This window comes from Grampus griseus (assembly GCF_964374135.1).
Source record: "Grampus griseus genome assembly, chromosome: 2".
Taxonomy (NCBI): domain Eukaryota; kingdom Metazoa; phylum Chordata; class Mammalia; order Artiodactyla; family Delphinidae; genus Grampus; species Grampus griseus.
Window position 1 is genome coordinate 93,017,157 of NC_139018.1, and position 18,980 is coordinate 93,036,136.

The 18,980-nt window shown below is 39.2% G+C and overlaps 1 protein-coding gene across 1 annotated transcript in view; it reads right to left on the reverse strand.

The window, feature by feature from the left end:
* The window catches only part of LOC309818339 (putative phospholipid-transporting ATPase IM), a gene marked incomplete at its 3' end in the record, with an annotated part of 151,216 nt that overhangs the window by 71,042 nt on the left and 61,194 nt on the right, over positions 1-18,980 (reverse strand). Inside the window, exons 4-5 of the mRNA XM_082648016.1 lie at positions 4,319-4,432; positions 1,336-1,434 (exon numbers count right to left, since the gene is read on the reverse strand). Of these exons, the coding sequence (XP_082504142.1) occupies positions 1,336-1,434; positions 4,319-4,432 (213 nt within the window). The remainder of the gene's footprint in view (positions 1-1,335; positions 1,435-4,318; positions 4,433-18,980) is intronic.

The window sequence follows — 18,980 nt, forward strand, 5'->3', positions numbered from 1 at the left end:
CCCTGTCCTCCTACACTCTGCCCTGTGCCAGGGGAAGCTGACCTATTTAATCCTTGCCCTTTGGCCATTGATCGGGCGTGGCCAATAGGTGGTACTGACAGAAACTCATGGGGCCAGAGGAGAGGAAAATGGGGTATGTATTCCTGGCTTCTTTTGAGCTGAGTCAGCAGTGGCCACTTCCTCTACAGGTAGCCCTCAGCTACAGCTCCAGGTCCAGCAATTGCTTCCTCCTTTTGCTCCTTCAGGTCTAGAAGTAGTATCGCCACCTATGTTGTTGCTACCCTATGTGCTTTTTCTCACAACCCTTTAAGTAGTCCCTTCATTATTAATCTTTCTCCAATCTACCCCCGTTCCAAGGTGACATGTCTTTCCTGCCAAGACCCTGACTAACCGGCCCATACTATCACAAAAGTAAAAGCATATTCAAGCATTAACTGCAGAAGACACAAAAAGAGACTTAGTATTTAGTCACGTCTGTATCTAACCTGAAAATAGTCCCCTAAATTGACTAGCTGGCATCACAGAAAAGGACCAAGCAGTTTACCACCTAAAAGCTGAGGGGCCCACTCTCTGGGCCTCAGGATGCTCAGGCTTTGCCAAGGGGTCTTGGGATTGGCACAGATGGAGTTTGGAAGGACTAGAAACAGTAATCCCACGTATGAGTTCAGAGGAGATATAAATCTGTCAGTCACTGGCAAATAGAGAGCTATTGAGGCTAGGGTACACGCAATCACCTAGGAGAGAATAGAGCTTGTCTGGGTTTAGAATGTTTGGTTTGCCCAAGGCTTTGTTTTAAATCTTTGAATTTGAATGACCTTTGGATTATGGAGACTTCAAAACTCTCTGCTGTCTTATATCTTAATTATTTACATTAGTTGCCCGACTTTTGAAGTTATTTGATATTGTAATTTCTGGTATAATGAGCAGAGGATGTGAGAATGCCTAATATCTACCAACTCCAAAAACTTAGATAAAGACTAGAGATATAGGATAAATAATACTTCACTAGGTGGAAGCAGGTTTGTGATCCAATTCTGGTCTTACCACTAATTGGTTGTATGTTCATTAGAAAATCTTTAGTTCCTTACAGGCTTTAGTTTCCTCAAGTATAAAATGAGGGTGTGAGTCTAGTTATTGAAGCCCCCTTGCTATTATCATAAACAGGCTCTGGCTCTATGACATCTATTTTAATCATCAAATAAGTAACCATAGAGTTTCTTATGGTATTTACCAAAAGAGCTTCATTCAAAAATTTCAGATGGATCTCTATTTTCTACTTCTGAGAGGTCACAATTGAAACTGAGCCCTTAGGACTGCTCAAAAGCAAATACTTACATAATCATCTGTGGCATCTTTGACAGCTGTCATAGTTACCACCAGGACCAAAGGTACAATGGTGGTAAACCAGGTCAAGGAGGAAATTTCTGGAATCAGCTGAAACAAATATTTCAAGTAGTTTAGGGCTTTTAAATTTCATAAAGATAGCTTTCAATTTTTGTCAATTTTATGACTTGACAGAAATTAATGAAATGATATTCAGATATTTGTACAAATATGGAACAGCTTTTCAATAATTTAAGTGTTTGCACTCAGGTATAAGACACATAGAATAGACGTATCATTGAAACAATTTTCAGACTGCCTGACAAAAATTAAATTTTTACAGCAAGTTGAGAAGCTTCTTGAAATCTTTCACAAATGATGATCTTTCTCTAGGATGATAAACGTCACCTATCTTTTCTCAGCTTCTCATTTCAACTTTTCACAGTTTTACCAATTCCCAAAGAGAGAATCTTTTTTTTTTTTTTTTTTTTTGCGGTATGCAGGCCTCTCACTGTTGTGGCCTCTCCCGTTGCAGAGCACAGGCTCCGGACGCGCAGGCTCAGCGGCCATGGCTCACAGGCCCAGCCGCTCCGCGGCATGTGGGATCTTCCCGGACCGGGGCACGAAGCCGTGTCCCCTGCATCGGCAGGCGGACTCTCAACCACTGCGCCACCAGGGAAGCCCAAGAGAGAATCTTTGAGCACCTACCTTGCACCAGACACTGTGCCAAGTACTTTTAGATATTATGTCATTCGATCCTCAGAGAAGTTTTTTGAGTTAGATTCTGTACCAGAGGTGTTTTGCACAAACCCAGAGTGCTTACATTCCATGTAAATAGCACCCTGAGTGCACAGCATAGAATACACTGTGAATGGCAGCCTGGAGTAAGGAAATGCCACGGCCCTGGGTATCATATTCCCATTTTATTAAAAAAAAATGTATCTGAGAACAACTGAGAACAACAACAAGTCAAAAAACTAAGCTAAGAACATACACTGCTAAAACTTGAACCTAGGTCTATTTAACTCCAAAGCTTGGACCTGTACCTGTAAAGCCACCCATCTGAGAGAGACATAGTGACAGTTGACATGACTCCCTTACAAAGGTAGTTTTCAAGTGGGGCTCATTTTGGAGCTACGTCAGGGCCATCAGGCGGGGAAGGATGGGTGGAGATGGTCAGTGTGTGGCAATCAGGCCCCATCGAAACAGCACTACAATAAATTTATTGTAGTGCTGTTTTATGTAATTTTATGTAATAACTTCCAAATAAAATTTAAAAAAAAAACAAACCTCAAAAGCCTCTGAAGTACCAACAAAAATATTAGGCTGGGTGGCAGAAAAGCTGGATTCTAGTCTGAGTTCTATCATTAACTCATGGTAAAACCCTTACACCTCACTTAACTTCTCCAAGTCTCATTTATTCACCAATAAAAGAAAGGAGGTTGTACTGAACCATCCCAAAGATCCCTTCCAGATATAAAACTATCTGAACAAGAGCCTTTGGCCATAAATAAGAAACCCATTAGAGAAATGAGCTCAAAATTCTAGAACAGTGTAAAGGGTTCTATGAGGAAACCAAAATTCATGGGGGGAAAAGAAAGTCTCCTCAAAAATTGTAAGGTATATTTTCACTGTTATTTTTTCTTGTTCAGCATCCAGTTCTTCTCAACTCTACCCTTAATTCTTAAAGAACTACCCCACCCCTCTACTTGTAATTTTGTACATGTAATTTTGGTGGACTGATTCCATCCAGCTGGCTCCTAGGCTTTGGCATGTGATCTAGGTCAAGGCAATTCCTGAGCCACAGTGATTGATTTAGGATAGGAAGGTAACAGCATGGTCCAATTACAACTAATCCCAAGACTTGCTGCAGCAACAGAAAAAGTGATTCATTCTCATTCTCTCTCTCCCTCTCCCTCTTTACTCTTCCCCCTCCCTCTTCCTCTCTCCCCTTCTCCCCCTGTGCCTCTGCCTCCCTTTTACGTGGGAGTTGAAGCTAGGAGAATAAAAGTCTAAAGTTTTCAAGAATCACAAAGTAGAGAGGGCCTGTAAAGTAACCATGGAGGAAATAGAAAAAGAGAAGTTACATCCTGTTAAAATAGTTTGCCCATGAATTGTCATACATAAAATACATTAAGTGAATTTAGATGTCTACCACTTACAACCAAAAGATTCTTAACAGTTATTCTATTGAATAAGTAGTTATTCAATTAAAGAAAAAATAGTACTCAAGGTATAATCCAGATTGTACATATCTAGTCCATCTTCTTATTTTCTATAATTAACACATAGCCCAGTACATGCTGAATCTACCAGTTTGATCTGATTAAATCACTCTAAAGTAAATACTAGGTAAATAACTGGCTAATATGAGCTGTTTATATGTATGTAAATTCTTTGATTTATGCCTTTTCTTCCTAAAATATCAATAAAAGCTGAAATTTCATTTCGGTTCAAATTTTAGTCAAATGGGAAGAAAAAGAAAGGTTTCTAACTACCAATTAACCACTCAAAACTATCAGAAATAGTCACAGTGAAATAACATATAGCACACATCATTTATTATATATATATATAAAATACATCATTGTTCTTAGATGCAAATGAAATTTGCCAAATTAAGTTCCACAAAGTACTACTCAGCTAGACTCTTTGCTTCAACTCTCTCAATACCCATACTGTGAATGTGATAGGGAGATAAAGAAAGGAAGGAGGCTCTGAACAGTAATTATTAGGCTCTGGTTTGGTTCAAATAAAGTACAAGGCAGCATTTTAAAATGACCTCAGTGTTTAAAATAATGAATGTACTAGTTTTTACCCATTCCTAGCCCTCCCACCGTTGTGAAGAGAAACAGCAATAATAACTAAATAATTAAAAATCTGATAAAGCTGATTTTCTCTAAGCATGAATATTTAGCTAAGTAAAATAACTTATTTTTTCAAGTTATATGAATATTTTAAACAAACAGATGATGAAATACAACCTAAACATTACCTGTAAAATCAGAAGGAAAAGGAAATACACATTTGCCACTCTTTGAAACTGTTCAAATAAATTAATGGGCAAGAAGGTGAGAATGTTGTACTTGCATGTGTGGATACGATTATCCTGAAAAAGAAACAGCATCACATTAGTTTGGGGCGAAGCATTGCTCATTATCAAATAGCTCTAAACTTACAAGACTGAGCATGAGTTATGCCAGAGCAAGAAAGATAAGCCAACTATCTAGGAAATTTCAAACTCTGTGTGGGCCAAGGGTTTCATTTTTCCCAAGATGACATGATCCTGATACTACGTGCAATTACTGTTTAATTCCATAAAATCACCCATGACTAAAAAATTTATCAAGTGCAAAAGTCTGCCCCTGACTTTTTTTATTCTTATGTTTCATTCATTTGGCAGCGATTTCTTGAGAACCTACTGTATGCAGACACTGAGCTCATGCTGGGTCTCGTGAGGTAAGAAGGAACTTTAAGGATCACCTGGTTCACCTTCCCAAAGCATGACCCTGTACATAACTCTGACAAGGGTCCCCTAGGTCTGTCTTTGAAAGTTTTCTGATAGGAAACTGATCACCTTGCCAGGCAGCCTATTTCTATTTCAGAATGGGAATTGCTAGAAAGGTCTTTATTATGAGAGACTCAAATCTGCCTCCCTGTAAATTTTGCCATATGCCAAATTCCATCCCTGGGGCCACCTAAATCAAGTCTAAGCTCTTTCCATGTTGACAACCTTCAAATACTTGAAGATGACTCAGAAGACTCCCCTAAATCTTCTCCACTATGATCTAGACAGTCCCAAAACCCTCAGCCATTCTCCATGACTTTTCATGGACATCTTTTCCAGGTCAGCCTCTTCTGCATCCATCCCAACCTCTCTGCATCTCTCTTAAAACATGGTGTCCAGAACTAAACCTAAACACATACTGCAGATCTGCTTCAACTGATCCGTGTACAAAAGAAATTTTGATGTTCCACATTCTGGATTATTGTACTAATATGCCTTAAAAATTCATTAGCATTTTGTCATTTAATCTCACTGTTTATTCATATTGAGGGTTTTTTTAATTTTAGAATTTTATTTATTTATTTTTATACAGCAGGTTCTTATTAGTTATCCATTTTATACATATTAGTGTATATATGTCAATCCCAATCTCCCAATTCATCACAGCACCACACCCCCCTGCCACTTTCCCCCATTGGTGTCCATACGTTTGTTCTCTATATCTGTGTCTCTATTTCTGCCCTTCAAACTGGTACATCTGTACCATTTTTCTAGGCTCCACATATATACTCATATTGAGTTTTGATGAACTAAAATCTCTAGGTCATTTCTTCATCAATCACCAACAAATCAGGGCTCCCCTTCCTAAACATTCACAGTTGATTTTGTTTTAAATACTGATGATCTTTCATATATTCCTATTATACAAGCCAAATGAAAACAATTAATCTTGAGTGTTGTATCCTAAAGTAGTAAACATTCCTCCCAGCTTTATGTCATCAAAAAATTTCAAACACATGCCTTTTATATAGTCTTCCAAAGCTATATAAAACTAATACATTAAAAAGTTCAGAGCTAAAAACCAAAAAACAATTTTTAAATTAAGGAAATAAAACTATGGCAAGCTACTAGAGACTTCTCCACAGATTAATGTTAATATCTTTTTCAGGTGTTTATATCTACCTAACTATATTCCCACGAGGCTTAACTCTACCTTATTCACAAAGATAGCAGGAGAAATTTGGGGTGACAGATCTTACTGACATTCAGAATCAACATATCCAGAGAATTTCCATCCAGTAATATTTCAAAATGGAGGTTAGTCTGTGTGACCTATTTTTTTTTAATTTATTTTTTACTGAAGTATATTCTATTTACAATTTTGTGTTAGTTTCTGGTATACAGCAAAGTGATTCAGATATATATATATATTCTTTATATATATATTCTTATATGTATGTTCTTTTTCATATTCTTTTTCATTATAGTTTATTACAGGATATTAAATATAGCTCCCTGTGCTATAGAGTAGGACGTTTCTGTTTATCCATTCTATACACAATAGTTTGCACCTGCTAACCCCAAACTCCCAATCCATTCATCCGCCACCCCCTGTTCCCCTTGGCAACCACAAGTCTGTGCTCTATGTCTGTGAGTCTGCTCCTGTTTCGTAGATAGGGTCATTTGTGTCATATTTTAGATTCCACATATAAGTAATATATGGTATTTGTCTTTCTCTTTCTCACTTACTTCACTTAGTATGATAATCTCTAGGTCCACCCATGTTGCTGCAAATGGTGTTATTTCATTCCTCTGTATGGCTGAGTAGTATTCCATTTTATATATATATATATATATATATATATATATATATATATATATATATATATATATATATATATTACCATATCTTCTTTATCCATTCATCTGTCAATGGAGATTTAGGTTGCTTTCATATCTTGGCTATTGTAAATAGTGCTCAATGAACATTGGGGTGCATGTATCTTTTCAAATTAGAGTTTTGTCTGGACATATGCCCAGGAGTGGGACTGCTGGATCATACGGCAACTCTATTTTTAGTTTTTTGAGGAACATCCATTTGTTTATTTGTTTTCCATAGTGGCTGCACCAACTTACGTTTCCACAAACAGTGCAGGAGGGTTCCCTTTTCTCCACAACCTCTCCAGCATTTGTTATTTGTAGACTTTTTAATGATGGCCATTCTGACCAGTGTGAGGTGGTACCTCATTGCAGATCTGATTTACATCTCTCTAATAATTAGCTATGTTGAGCATCTTTTCATGTGCCTATTGGCCATCTGTATGTTGTCTTTGGAGAAATGCCTATTTAGGTCTTCTGCCCATTTTTTGACTGGGTTGTTTTTTGTGGCTGAGCTGTTTGTATATTTTGGAAATTAAGCTCTCTTCAGTCGCATCATTTGCAAATATTTTCTTCCAGTCCGTAGATTGTCATTTCTTTTTGTTTCTGGTTTCCTTTGCTGTGCAAAAGCTTATAAGTTTGATTAGGTCCCATTTGTTTATTTTTGCTTTTATTTCTATTGCCCTAGGAGACTGACTTAAGAAAACACTTGTATGATTTATGTCAGAGAATGTTTTGCCTATGTTCTCCTCTAGGAGTTTTATGATGTCACATCTTCTATTTAAGTCTTTAAGCCATCTTGAGTTAATTTTTGTGTGTGGTGTGAGGGTGTGTTATAACTTCATTGATTTACATGTAGCTGTCCACCTTTCCCAACACCACATGCTGAACAGACTCTTTTCTCCATTGTATATTCACACCTCCTTTGTCAAAGATTGATTGACTATAGGTGTGTGGGTTTATTTATGGGCTCTCTATTTTATTTCATTGATCCATATGTCTGTTTTCGTGCAAATACCATGTGGTTTTGATGACTGTAGTTTTGTACTATTGTCTGAAGTCTGGGAGGGTTATTCCTCCTGCTTTGTTCTTTTGCCTCAGAATTGCTTTGGCAATTCTGGGTCTTTTATGACCCAGAATTGGGTTCCACATAAATTTTAGGATTATTTGTTCTGTGAAAAATCTCATGGGTAATTTGATAGGGATCACATTAAATCTGTAGATTGCTTTGGGTAGTATGCCCATTTTAACAATATTAATTCTTCCAATCCAAGAGCCTGGGATATCTTTCCATTTCTTGAATCATCTTCAATTTCCTTTATCAATGTTTTATAGTTCTCAGCATATGTCTTTCAGCTCCCTGGTGAGGTTTATCCCTAAGTATTTTATTTTATGTGATTTTAAAAAGGACTTTTTTTTGCATTCCCTTTCTGATATTTCATTGTTAGTGTAAGGAAATGTAACCAATTTCTGTATGTTAATCTTGTATCCTGCTACCTTGCTGAATTTGTTTATCAGTTCTAGTAGTTTTTTGTGTGGAGTCTTTAGGGTTTTCTATATACAGTATCGTGTCATCTGCTTATAATGACAGTTTCACCTCTTCTCTACCAGTTTGAATACCTTTAATTTCTTTTTCTTGTCTGATTGCTGTAGCTAGGACTTCCAATACTATGTTAAGTGAGAGTAGACATCCTTGTCTTGTTCCAGATTTTAGCAGGAAGGCTTTTAGCTTTTCATCATTGAATATTAATTTGGCTGTGAGTTTGTCATAAATAATTTTTATTATGTTGAGATATGTTCCCTCTATACACACTTTGGTAAGAGTTTTTATTGTGAATGGATGTCAAATTTTATCAAATGCTTTTTCTGCATCTATTGAGATGATCATATGGTTTTTGTCTTTCCTTTTGTGGATGTGGTGTATCACATTAATTGATTTGCATATGTTGAACCATCCTTGTTACCCTGGGATGAATCCAACTTGATGATGGTGTATGATCTTTTTTATGTGTAGTTGGATTCAGTTTGCTAATATTTTGTTGAGAATTTTTACATCTTTATTCATCAAAGATATTGGTCTGTAATTTTCTTTTTTGGTAGTGTCTTTGTCTAGTTTTGGTATCAGGGTGATGGTGGCTTCATAGAATGACTTTGGGAGTGCTCCCACCTCTTTAATCTTTTGGAAGAGTTTGATAATGATCAATATAATTTCTTCATTGCATGCTTGGTAGAATTCCCCAGTGAAGCCATCTGGTGCTGGACTTTTGCTTGCCATGAGTTTTTTTTTTTTTTAATTACAGATTCCATTTCACTTCTAGTGATGGGTCTGTTCAAATTATCTATTTCTTCTTGATTCAATTCTGGTGGGCTGTATATTTCTAGAAAGTTGTCCATTTCTTCTAGGGTGTCCAGTTTGTTGGCATATAATTGTTCATAGTATTCTCTTAAAGTTTTTATTTTTTCCTGCAGAATTGGTTTTTATTTCTCCTCTTTCCTTTCTTCTTTTGTTTATTTGGGTCTTCTCTCTTTTCTTCTTGGTGAACTTGGCCAGAAGTTTGTCAATTTTTTACCCCTTTAAAGAACCAGCTCTTTGTTTTATCAATTTTTTTCTACTGTTTTTTTTAATCTCTATTTTATTTATTTCCTCTCTGATCTTTATTATCTCCTTCTTTCTGCTAACTTTAGGTTTTGTTTGTTCTTTTCCTAATTCTTTTAGGTGGTAAGTTAGGTCGTTTATCTCAGACTTTCCTTATTTCTGGAGGAAGGCCTGTATCACTATGAACTTCCCTCTTAGAACTGCTTTTGCTGCACCCCACAGATTTTGTATGGTTGTGCTTTCATTGTCATTTGTCTCAAGGTATTTTTTAAATTCCTCTTTGATTTCATCGTTGACTCATTGTGTTTTTTTAGTAGCATGTTGTTGAATCTCCATGTAATCATTTTTTTCTCATTTCTCTTTCTGTGGTTGATTTCTAGTTTTATGCCGTTGTGGTCAGGAAACATACTTGAGATAATTTCTCTCCTCCTAAATTTGTTGAGGCTTGTTTTGTGTCCTAGTATGTGGTCAATCCTAGAGAATGTTCCATGTGCACTTGAAAAGAATGTATATTCCATTATTTTTGGAAGTAATGTCATGAAAATATCGATTAAGTCTAACTGTTCTATTATATTATTTAGGATCTCTGTTGCCTTATTGACTTTTTGTCTGGAAGATCTGTCCATTGATGTGAGTGGGGTGTTAAAGCCTCCTACTATTATTGCATTCTCATCAATTTCTCCCTTTACACGTTAGTATTTGTTTTACGTATTTGAGTGCTCCTATATTATGTGCATATATGTTAACACATGTAAATTCTCTTCTTATATTGATCCTTCTACCATTATATAGTGTCCTTCTTTATCTTTCTTTATGGCCTTTGTTTTAAAGTCTATTTTGTCTGATATAAGTATTGCTACCCCTGCTTTCTTGTCATTTCCATTTGCATGAAATACCTTTTTCTGTCCCCTCACTTTCAATCTATGTGTGTTATTTGCCCTAAAATAGGTCTCTTGTAGGCAGCATATTGTAGACTTATGTTTTTTTAATCCAATCTGCCACTCTATATCTTTTGATTGGAGCATTTAGTCCATTGACATTTAAGGTAATTTTTGATAGATATGTATTTATTGCCATTTTAAACCTCGTTTTCCAGTTGGTTTTGTATTTATTCTTGTTCCTTTCTTTTTCTTTTTGTTCTTCCTTTTGTGGTTTGATGGTTTTCTTTTGTATTATGTTTGTGTTCTCTTCTTTTTGGTTTTTGTGAACCTATTGTATGCTTTTGATTTGTGGTTACCTTATTTTTCAAGTATGTTAACCCATTCCAATATCTACTTGCTTTAGACTGGTAGTCATATGCGCTCAAACACATTCTAAAAAAAAAAATCTACATTTTCTTACTCTCCTCCCCACATTTTATTATTTTGATGCCGTTTTTTACATCTTCATGTATATCCTTTTGCTCTTCATTGTGGTTATCATCACTTTCACAAAATTTAAAAAAAAATTTTAAAAATCTGTGTACTGGCTTAAGTGATTTACTTTCTGATTGTGATTTTCTCTTTCCTATAGATTCTTGCTTCTTTTCTACCTAGAGAAAACCTTTTAATATTTCTTTTAGGATAGGTTTAGTACTGCTATATTCTTTTTATTTTTTGCGTGTCTGAGAAATTCTTTCTCTCTCCTTCTATTCTAAATGATAATCTTGCTGGGTAGAGTATCCTAGGTTGCAGATATTTCCCTTTCAGGACTTTAAATATATCTTGCTACTCCCTTCTGGCCAGCAACATTTCTGTAGAGAAATCAGCTGCTGGCCTTTTGGGGGTTCCCTTGTAACTAACTCTTTTTCTCTTGCTACCTTTAGAATCTTCCCGTTAATTTTTGCCATTTTAATTATAGTATGTCTTGGTGTGGGTCTGTTTGGTTCATCTTGTTTGGGACTCTCTGTGCTTCTGGTACCTAGATATCTGTTTCCTTCTTTAGGTTTGGGAAGTTTTAAGCCATAATTTCTTCAAATATATTTTTGATCCCCTCTTCTCTTCTTCTCTTCTTACCTATTATGTGTAGATTGGCATGCTTTATATTATCCCATAGGCCGTGTATATTGCTTTCTCTCTTTTTTTCATTTTTCTTTCTGCCTGCTGTTCTGATTGGGTGATTTCCATTAATCCATCTTCCATATCACTTATTCATTCTTCTTCATTATTCAGTTTGCTACTTATTGCCTTTAGCTCAGCTTTCATCTTAGCAAATGAGTTTTCTAATTTTTCTTGGTTCCTCTTTACAGTTTCTAGTTCCTTTTTACAATAATCTGCATTTCTGTCAACAGCCTTTCTTAATTCCTTCAGTATTTTTATTACTTCTTTTTTTAACTTGGAGTCTATTAGACCGGAGAGGTCTGTTTCATTTAATGTTCTTTCAGGAGAATTCTCTTGATCTTTTAATTAGGAATGGTTCCTCTCCTTCGTCATTTTACTTATATTTCTCTTACTCTATGAGTTTAGGAGAAAGTTATCTACTGTGGTCTTGGAGAGATGTTTTTATGTGGGGGCATCCCTGTGGAGCCTTGAATGAGTCTAATATTTTTGGTGTGTGGGCTGCTTTTAGTATGGATGCCTTCTGCGTCTTTCCTCAGTGTGTGCTGGCCATTTTCTCTTTGGTAGAGGGTGTGACTGGTGTGGTGATGAGAGCCTGCAATGGATATTGAGGGCCTCCTCTTTGTTCTGTGACAGTCACAGTCCTGTCAAGGGCAGGGCCTGCTCCCCAGTTATTGGAGTAGAAGCCCCCAGATCCATTTCTGAGCTGTGGTGTGAGGTAGGCAGGACTAGAGCACTCTGCTGGGGGACGAGCCACTAAGTATTCCTCCCCTGGAACTGTCCACCAGTGAGTATGCTCTGTGGTGTCACCTGATACATGTGGTGTGGGCTCACAAAGTACACAGTCCTGCCTCAACTGTGGGAATGCAGGCAGTTGGCCTTGGTGTTCCTCCAGTGTTGTATTCACAAAGCCACCAGCACAGATCCGTAGGTGCAGATCCACTAAAGTCAAGTACCAGGACCTCAGTAGTCATGCACCTGGACCTGCCATGGGAGCTATGGAAGCAGCCCAGACACAGCCCCACCTCCATGTACATACGCCTGCCCGCAAAGCCCACTGCTGCTAATGCCGGACCTGCCCCAGACACGGGAGCACCCGTAGTCCACTAGGATATCCTGCACGCACTGAGTTTACAAAGGCCCCAGTGGTTGTGGTGTAAATCTGTGGATCACACAGCCATGGAGAGAGGGCTCAGATTTCAGCCCTGCTTCCTACATCACGCAGCCCCTGGGGATCAGCTCTGATTTCAGCCCCGCCTCCACCTGTGGGCAATCCACTGGCTCTTGCACTCTCCCAGAGCTCATAGAGGTGGAGCCACACCCGCTGTGAGCACACCAAGAGTGAGACTGCTATGGTGGGGGCCCTGCTCCTCCCTTCATGCCCCCATTAACAATGGCACTTCACTTCTATGGTGGGCCTGGGCTCCTTCCATGTATACTCCCTGATTGCAGCCTGTATCACACTCCAGCCACCTCAGGCTGTCTCTGTGCAGCCAACCCCAATCCTTTCCCTGGGTCTGTCCTTTGAAGCCTGAGTTTAAGCACTCAGACCCCACATGCACCAGCAGACATGCGTCTAGGGCTAGGGACAGAAGGGAGGTGGCACAGACCGTATATACTGGTCTTTCTCTGTTCTGCCTGCTGCAAACCCACCGCTGCACTCTCCTCTGGGCCTCTGAAGCTCCCCTTCTGTCCCAGCTGATCTCCCCACCAGTGAAGCAACTTTCCAGGGTAAGGGAACCTTTCCTCTTTCACAGCTCGTTCCCAGAGAAACAGGTCCTATCCTGATTCTTTTTTTTTTTTTTCTTTCATCCTACCAAGTTATATGGCAATCTTTCTTGCAATTCTGTCTGTCTGAGATCTTCTGCCCACATTCAGTAGGTATTCTGTGAGAATGGTTCCACATGTAGATATATTTTTGATACATTTGTGGGAGGAGGTGAGCTCCACCTCCTTCTATTCTGCCATCTTGACTGGAGCCTCCTGCCATGTGACTTGTTTTAAATGAACCTACACTGACTCCTAGCAATCACTACTACCTATTTAAAGAAAATACTGTCATCTGTTAAATCGCCATTTTTAACATCTACCAGGAATCAATGCATCCAGCTCTGTGAAACAAGCTGTGGGAGAGTAGGAGAGGTGTCAAGAGAAAGATTTGCAGCTTAGTTGGTCTGATGCATAGGATTGTGCTGAAAACTGTCTGTGAGCTGATGATGACTATTTTGCAGTGAGTTCTCTACCCAAGAGATGGACTGGGTAGGAAGGCTGTGAGAGCTGTTGGTCACAACACATTTTTCTAAAAAAGGGACTTGGAAAAATAATGGGGAAGAGGAAAGCTAAGGAGAAAAAGCAGTTAACCAAAAGGATCACATATTCCTAATTCTATTTTATATTTTCCTTCTAAGTTGAAACTAAAATAGAGGTTAAGCCTGTACCTTGCTAAAAGACAGACAGAACATCTGCTGGGACCACGACATTCAAAACTGTAGCAGGAATTATAAAGAAACTCTCCTACAAAATTGAATTCCACATAGGTAAAGAGTAAATTGTATGGGATAAAGTGATAATGCCAAATGGGGACTGTGACATTTCTGTTTAAACTGATGTATAGCAATGATGTGTTTGTTCTACGGGCTCTGTTGTGACTTAGTCACAGATGATATGAACCCTCATAGCTGACTGGGAACAAGGAACGACGGCTCCCCCTCCTGGAGAATCTCTGTACCCTTTTACCTTTCTTTGTTTTTCATTCGAAAGGAATAAAACGTTTCCATTTCCACTGTCCTATCCAAGAATGTGAGCATGAGTAAGACCTTAATATTCAGTCATTTCATTGAGCCAGTCTGTTGGCTTACAGTCAAATTGTATCACAACTCATTCTATAATACAGCACGGAAGATCTTCACCACTATCCTCTTAGCACTACTTTTCCATGAAGGACTACTAGAAATACCACAATTCAGAAGAAAGGAGGAGGAAGTGGAGGAGGAGGAAAGCAAGGAGAAAGGAGAACATCTAGGGAACCTGTAGAGCATCTTTAGCGCTGACATACATCAGGCTAGAAGTCATGGCTTTAGTCTGTTAGCCAGGTGGACCAGTTAACTGACCCCATGATGAGGTAGGTTTAACCACACGGTCACAAGGAATCTTGGACCAAGACAGGCCTCCCATGTGGTGGGAAAGAGCCTGACCCTAGAGGAGCAGCAGGGACCATCTTCTCCCTGTAAGAAGCCCACTTCCAAGAGGAAGAGGGCAGAGCTGAGCTGAAGAGACCCAGATATTCCCCCAAGATTGATGCATCAAGTGAATAATTCCACGTCTCATGGGGCAGAGTGAGAAAACGGGTGGACAGAGAAATGTCACCCCAGCAGAGACCCCTCCAACCGGAAGGCAAAACAGAATGAGGAAAAAGCATTGCTCCTCTAAAATACATTAATACAAAGACCCTGAGATGAGCAGAAGGTGGCACACCTGCAGATCTAAAAGAGGGACTATGAGGCTGGACTACAGAGGTCAGCACAAACTGAAGTTAGAGAGAGAAGTTTCTTGCAATCTATACTAAGGATTTTTGTCTTTATTTTAATGTCTTAAGTAATCCTGATAAAATTCTAATTTTAAACGATTACCCTAGCTATGGGGGCAGCGGGGGAGGGGGAGAACAAAGATGGAGGTGACAAAGAATAGACATGAGAAGACCAATGAGGAGGTCTTTCAGTTAGTACAGATGAGAGATGATGGGTGGCTTAGACCGGGGTGATGGCAGAAGGGGCAGCAATGAATAATAATAATAATAACAACAACAATAATAATAGCTGATATTTATCAAGCTCTTACTGTGTGTACTGTTCTAAGAGGTTTACATTTCATAGCTCATTTTATCCTCATAACATTCTTATGAAATAGGTATCATTATCCCCATTCTACAGAAGGGAAATCCAAGGTACAGTGACATTAAGTAGTTTATGCAAGATTGCACAGCTTATAAGTAGTGGAACCAAGATTTGAATCAAGGTACTCTGCTTCCAGAACCCATTCTCTTCACCACTGTGCTTCTCCAGTTCACTGCAAAGCAGATGTCTCTTCTGCTTTCAGAGCAATCAGCCCTTGCTTTCTCCTCTACTCTGTATTTCTGGCCTGCTGTCACTTTCTCACCAAAGAAATACTGTCATGTCTACCCCCTCCTCTTGAGTCAACCCCCTCAGTAGGAGCCCCAGTTACCTACTGCCTAATGTATGACCACAACGTCCTTGTACTCCCTTTCAATCCCCCTCAAAGCTCAATATACGCAAATAGTATAGCTAACCACTCCCTTATTTCAGCTTTCCAACAGAAGCAGCAAAAGTCCTTTACATTTGCAACACTGACTACTTGGTGGAGGGGAAGAATAAAGTAAAAAATGATATATTCTTCAAGGGGGACATGAAATAAAATATTCATAAAATAAGAAACATTATTTTTTATAATCAGATTTTGTTGTGTAATCATATTGCTTAAGAAAACAAAGCAAATAGACAGTAACAAACACTGCTAAACTAGGAAACAGAGCATTTGAGGAGTTTGCCTCAATCCTTCCACTGGCAAAATGGAGTTAATATTTCTCATTATACATTTATACAATTGTTGTGGAGATAAGGTGATATCATAGACATGAAAGCATCTTTGCTAAGTTGAAAAAATTACACAAATAGAGGATTTTTGTGAGCAATCCTCAAATAACCCAAATGGGTTTAGGAAATCCAACGTCTTAGGCAGGACAAACCGGGTATGCCATAGTAACAAACAATTCCAGAATCTTCATGGTTTAACATAATAAGGGTTTATTTTTTGCTCATACTACTTGTGCAGGGAGAAGTAGGGAGGAGCAGGGAGACTCTGCTCATCATAGTTACTCACAATGAACCAGCCACCACCTCAAACGCTTCCAGTTGCAGTACCAGAGGGAAAGAGAAAGTTCTGAAGAGTCTCACACGACAAGTTAATGCTTCAACCCAAATGCTCACAGCTCATTGACCAGAAAGCATAACCAGGGCTTCCCTGGTGGTGCAGTGGTTGAGAATCCGCCTGCCAATGCAGGCGACACAGTTTTGTGTCCTGGTCCGGGAAGATCCCACATGCCGCGGAGCGGCGGGGCCCATGAGCCATGGCCGCTGAGCCTGCACGTCTGGAGCCTGTGCTCTGCAACAGGAGAGGCCACAACAGTGCGAGGCCCGCGTACCACAAAAAAAAAAAAAAAAAAAGAAAGCGTAACCATGTGTCCAAAAGGCAGAAAGCCAGAAACACTAACGGACACCACTAATGGCTATCACAACCAGAAATGGAAACTAACCCTAATATCTGAAGAGTGCGAGACACATCAGTTACAAAAAGTAAATATCAAAAACAAACCTTAGTGCCCCCAATCCAGTCCTGTTTTAATGCCAGGTATAAGAGACATTTGACTATTTCCCCCTTCCCCTCAGCTAACAGTGCTCCAAGTTTCTTAGTCCTGTGATCTGGATGGACTTAACTCCCCTCCATAACTCCAGGGTCAGGCCCAGATTAGTTTAAACCAACTACATGGCCCATCCTCTTAATTACAATTTTGATTTCAGGGATTAGCACGTCACTATGTCATGTGATTAAGGTCTTACTAACACTCAGTCCTGGGAATTTGCTGGAGATGTAGGCTTTCTCTCTCTTACTAGATTCCAATCTGGAAGCAAGTAGCGTTAGCCGGCACTCACAGCATCTCGGGACCATGAGTGGAAGAGGCTGCAAAGAATAAATCCTGCACTGAAGATGCAGGGCCAGGAAATGCAGAGAACAAAACTAGACAAAGCCTCTCTTGGGGCTAGCCCTACTTCTGGACTTTTTAGTTATATGATCTGTCCATGTATTGTACTGTCTAAGTCAATTTGAGCTAATTTTTCTTTTACACCCAACCAATCGAATGCCAGGTAAGACCGTTAATAATATATACAAGATCTGGGCTTCCCTGGTGGTGCAGTGGTTGAGAGTCCGCCTGCTGATGCAGGTGACACGGGTTCGTGCCCCAGTCCGGGAAGATCCCACATGCCGCGGAGCAGCTGGGCCCGTGAGCCATGGCCGCTGAGCCTGAGCTCCGCAATGGGAGAGGCCACAACAGTGAGAGGCCCGCATACCGAAAAAAAAAAAAAGAAAAAGAAAAAAAAAAAAATACAAGATCAGTTTACATTTTTATATAGTAGTTTACTTTTATCTCTATATTTGCTTTAAACAGTGAGTCATGGAAGGCTGAGCCTAAATGCGTTTGGAGGTTGTCTGGGGACACTGCCTGCGTCTGTGAATCCCACAGGCCAAACCCCAGGAGTTTTCGCAATGAGTACCAAATTTTCAGCACTAGCAAAAGATCTTCCCACATGTGAGGAAACATTTTTATGTCATGACAGGTATAAAAAGTAACTGAGGGATCTTGAGTGGGGAAAAAGCCTGTTTTTCTTACCAGAAGAGGAGACAGATATAGTATTGTTACAGTACAATCTGGATTCCAGAGAGAGAAATAGCCCTGACTCTTAAGGGAGAGATTATCTCTAAACCATAAAATGAAAACCAAAAAGAGACTGTGCCCACAGACTACTTGCATTAAAAAGGAAGTGGCCTAAAGGCATTTGCACCATGCGGGAAATACGCAAAACACCCATGTTTATGCAAAGATCCCCAAAGAATGCATGTATGGGGCAAGCGGGCCTGGAGATTGGCTGTCTGGCACCTCACTGGTACCAAGCAGACACACAACTCCTCAGTATTAGTCAAATGTTGCCCACTGAAGAGTCTACAGCGTTCCAGCTTGGGAGGAATGGAGAGGTGATAATGCTCCTCTATGAACTATTAAGGGAGGGCCAACCCACAGAAGGGGCTTTACAGAGAGCTGTCGACACACCTTGGCTACAATCAGTATCATCACCACCACCATCACCACCATCAGCAGCAGTATAACATTCTCCTGAGCCTGGGCTCCCCATCATGAACAAAAACTTGTGGGAGTGAAAGAGCAGAGGCCACAGTTCTCCCAACGTTCATCTATTCATTCTACTAAGGGCCTTCCATGTGTCAGGCACTGTGTCATTGAGCCAGGACTACAGAGTTGAATAAAGTCCCTACCCTCCTACAGCAAGTTTGCACTTTAGTTGTAGAGAGAGAGGCAGACAATAAACTTGTAAACTGATGACACAATTTAAGATAGTGATCAATGCTATGAAGAAAACAGTGAGCAATAGAGCAGCAGCACCTTGCCTGACAAGATTGCCTTAAGAAGCCTGCTTGTTTGGCTTTCCAGGTTAATGCAAACTCAAGATTACGCTATCTGATGAGACCGCTGGGGTACCTGTCCCCCAGGGGATGCCCCAAACAGTTCTTCAGGCTATCAGGAAAAAAAATTAAGAAGAACTTCCATAATATATTTTAACAAAAAATTCAAAAGTTAAGGTTCCCTAATGTTTAATGTGCAGACTGTCTTTATTATATATGTATACACATACATAATCATACAAACATAAATACAATTATATAAATACATATATATGTAAATATTATAATTATATATATATAAAGTAAATATGACTATATTGGGAAAGTTTTCTTTTTACAAGTAGGAAGCATGCTCAAAAATTTGAAGACT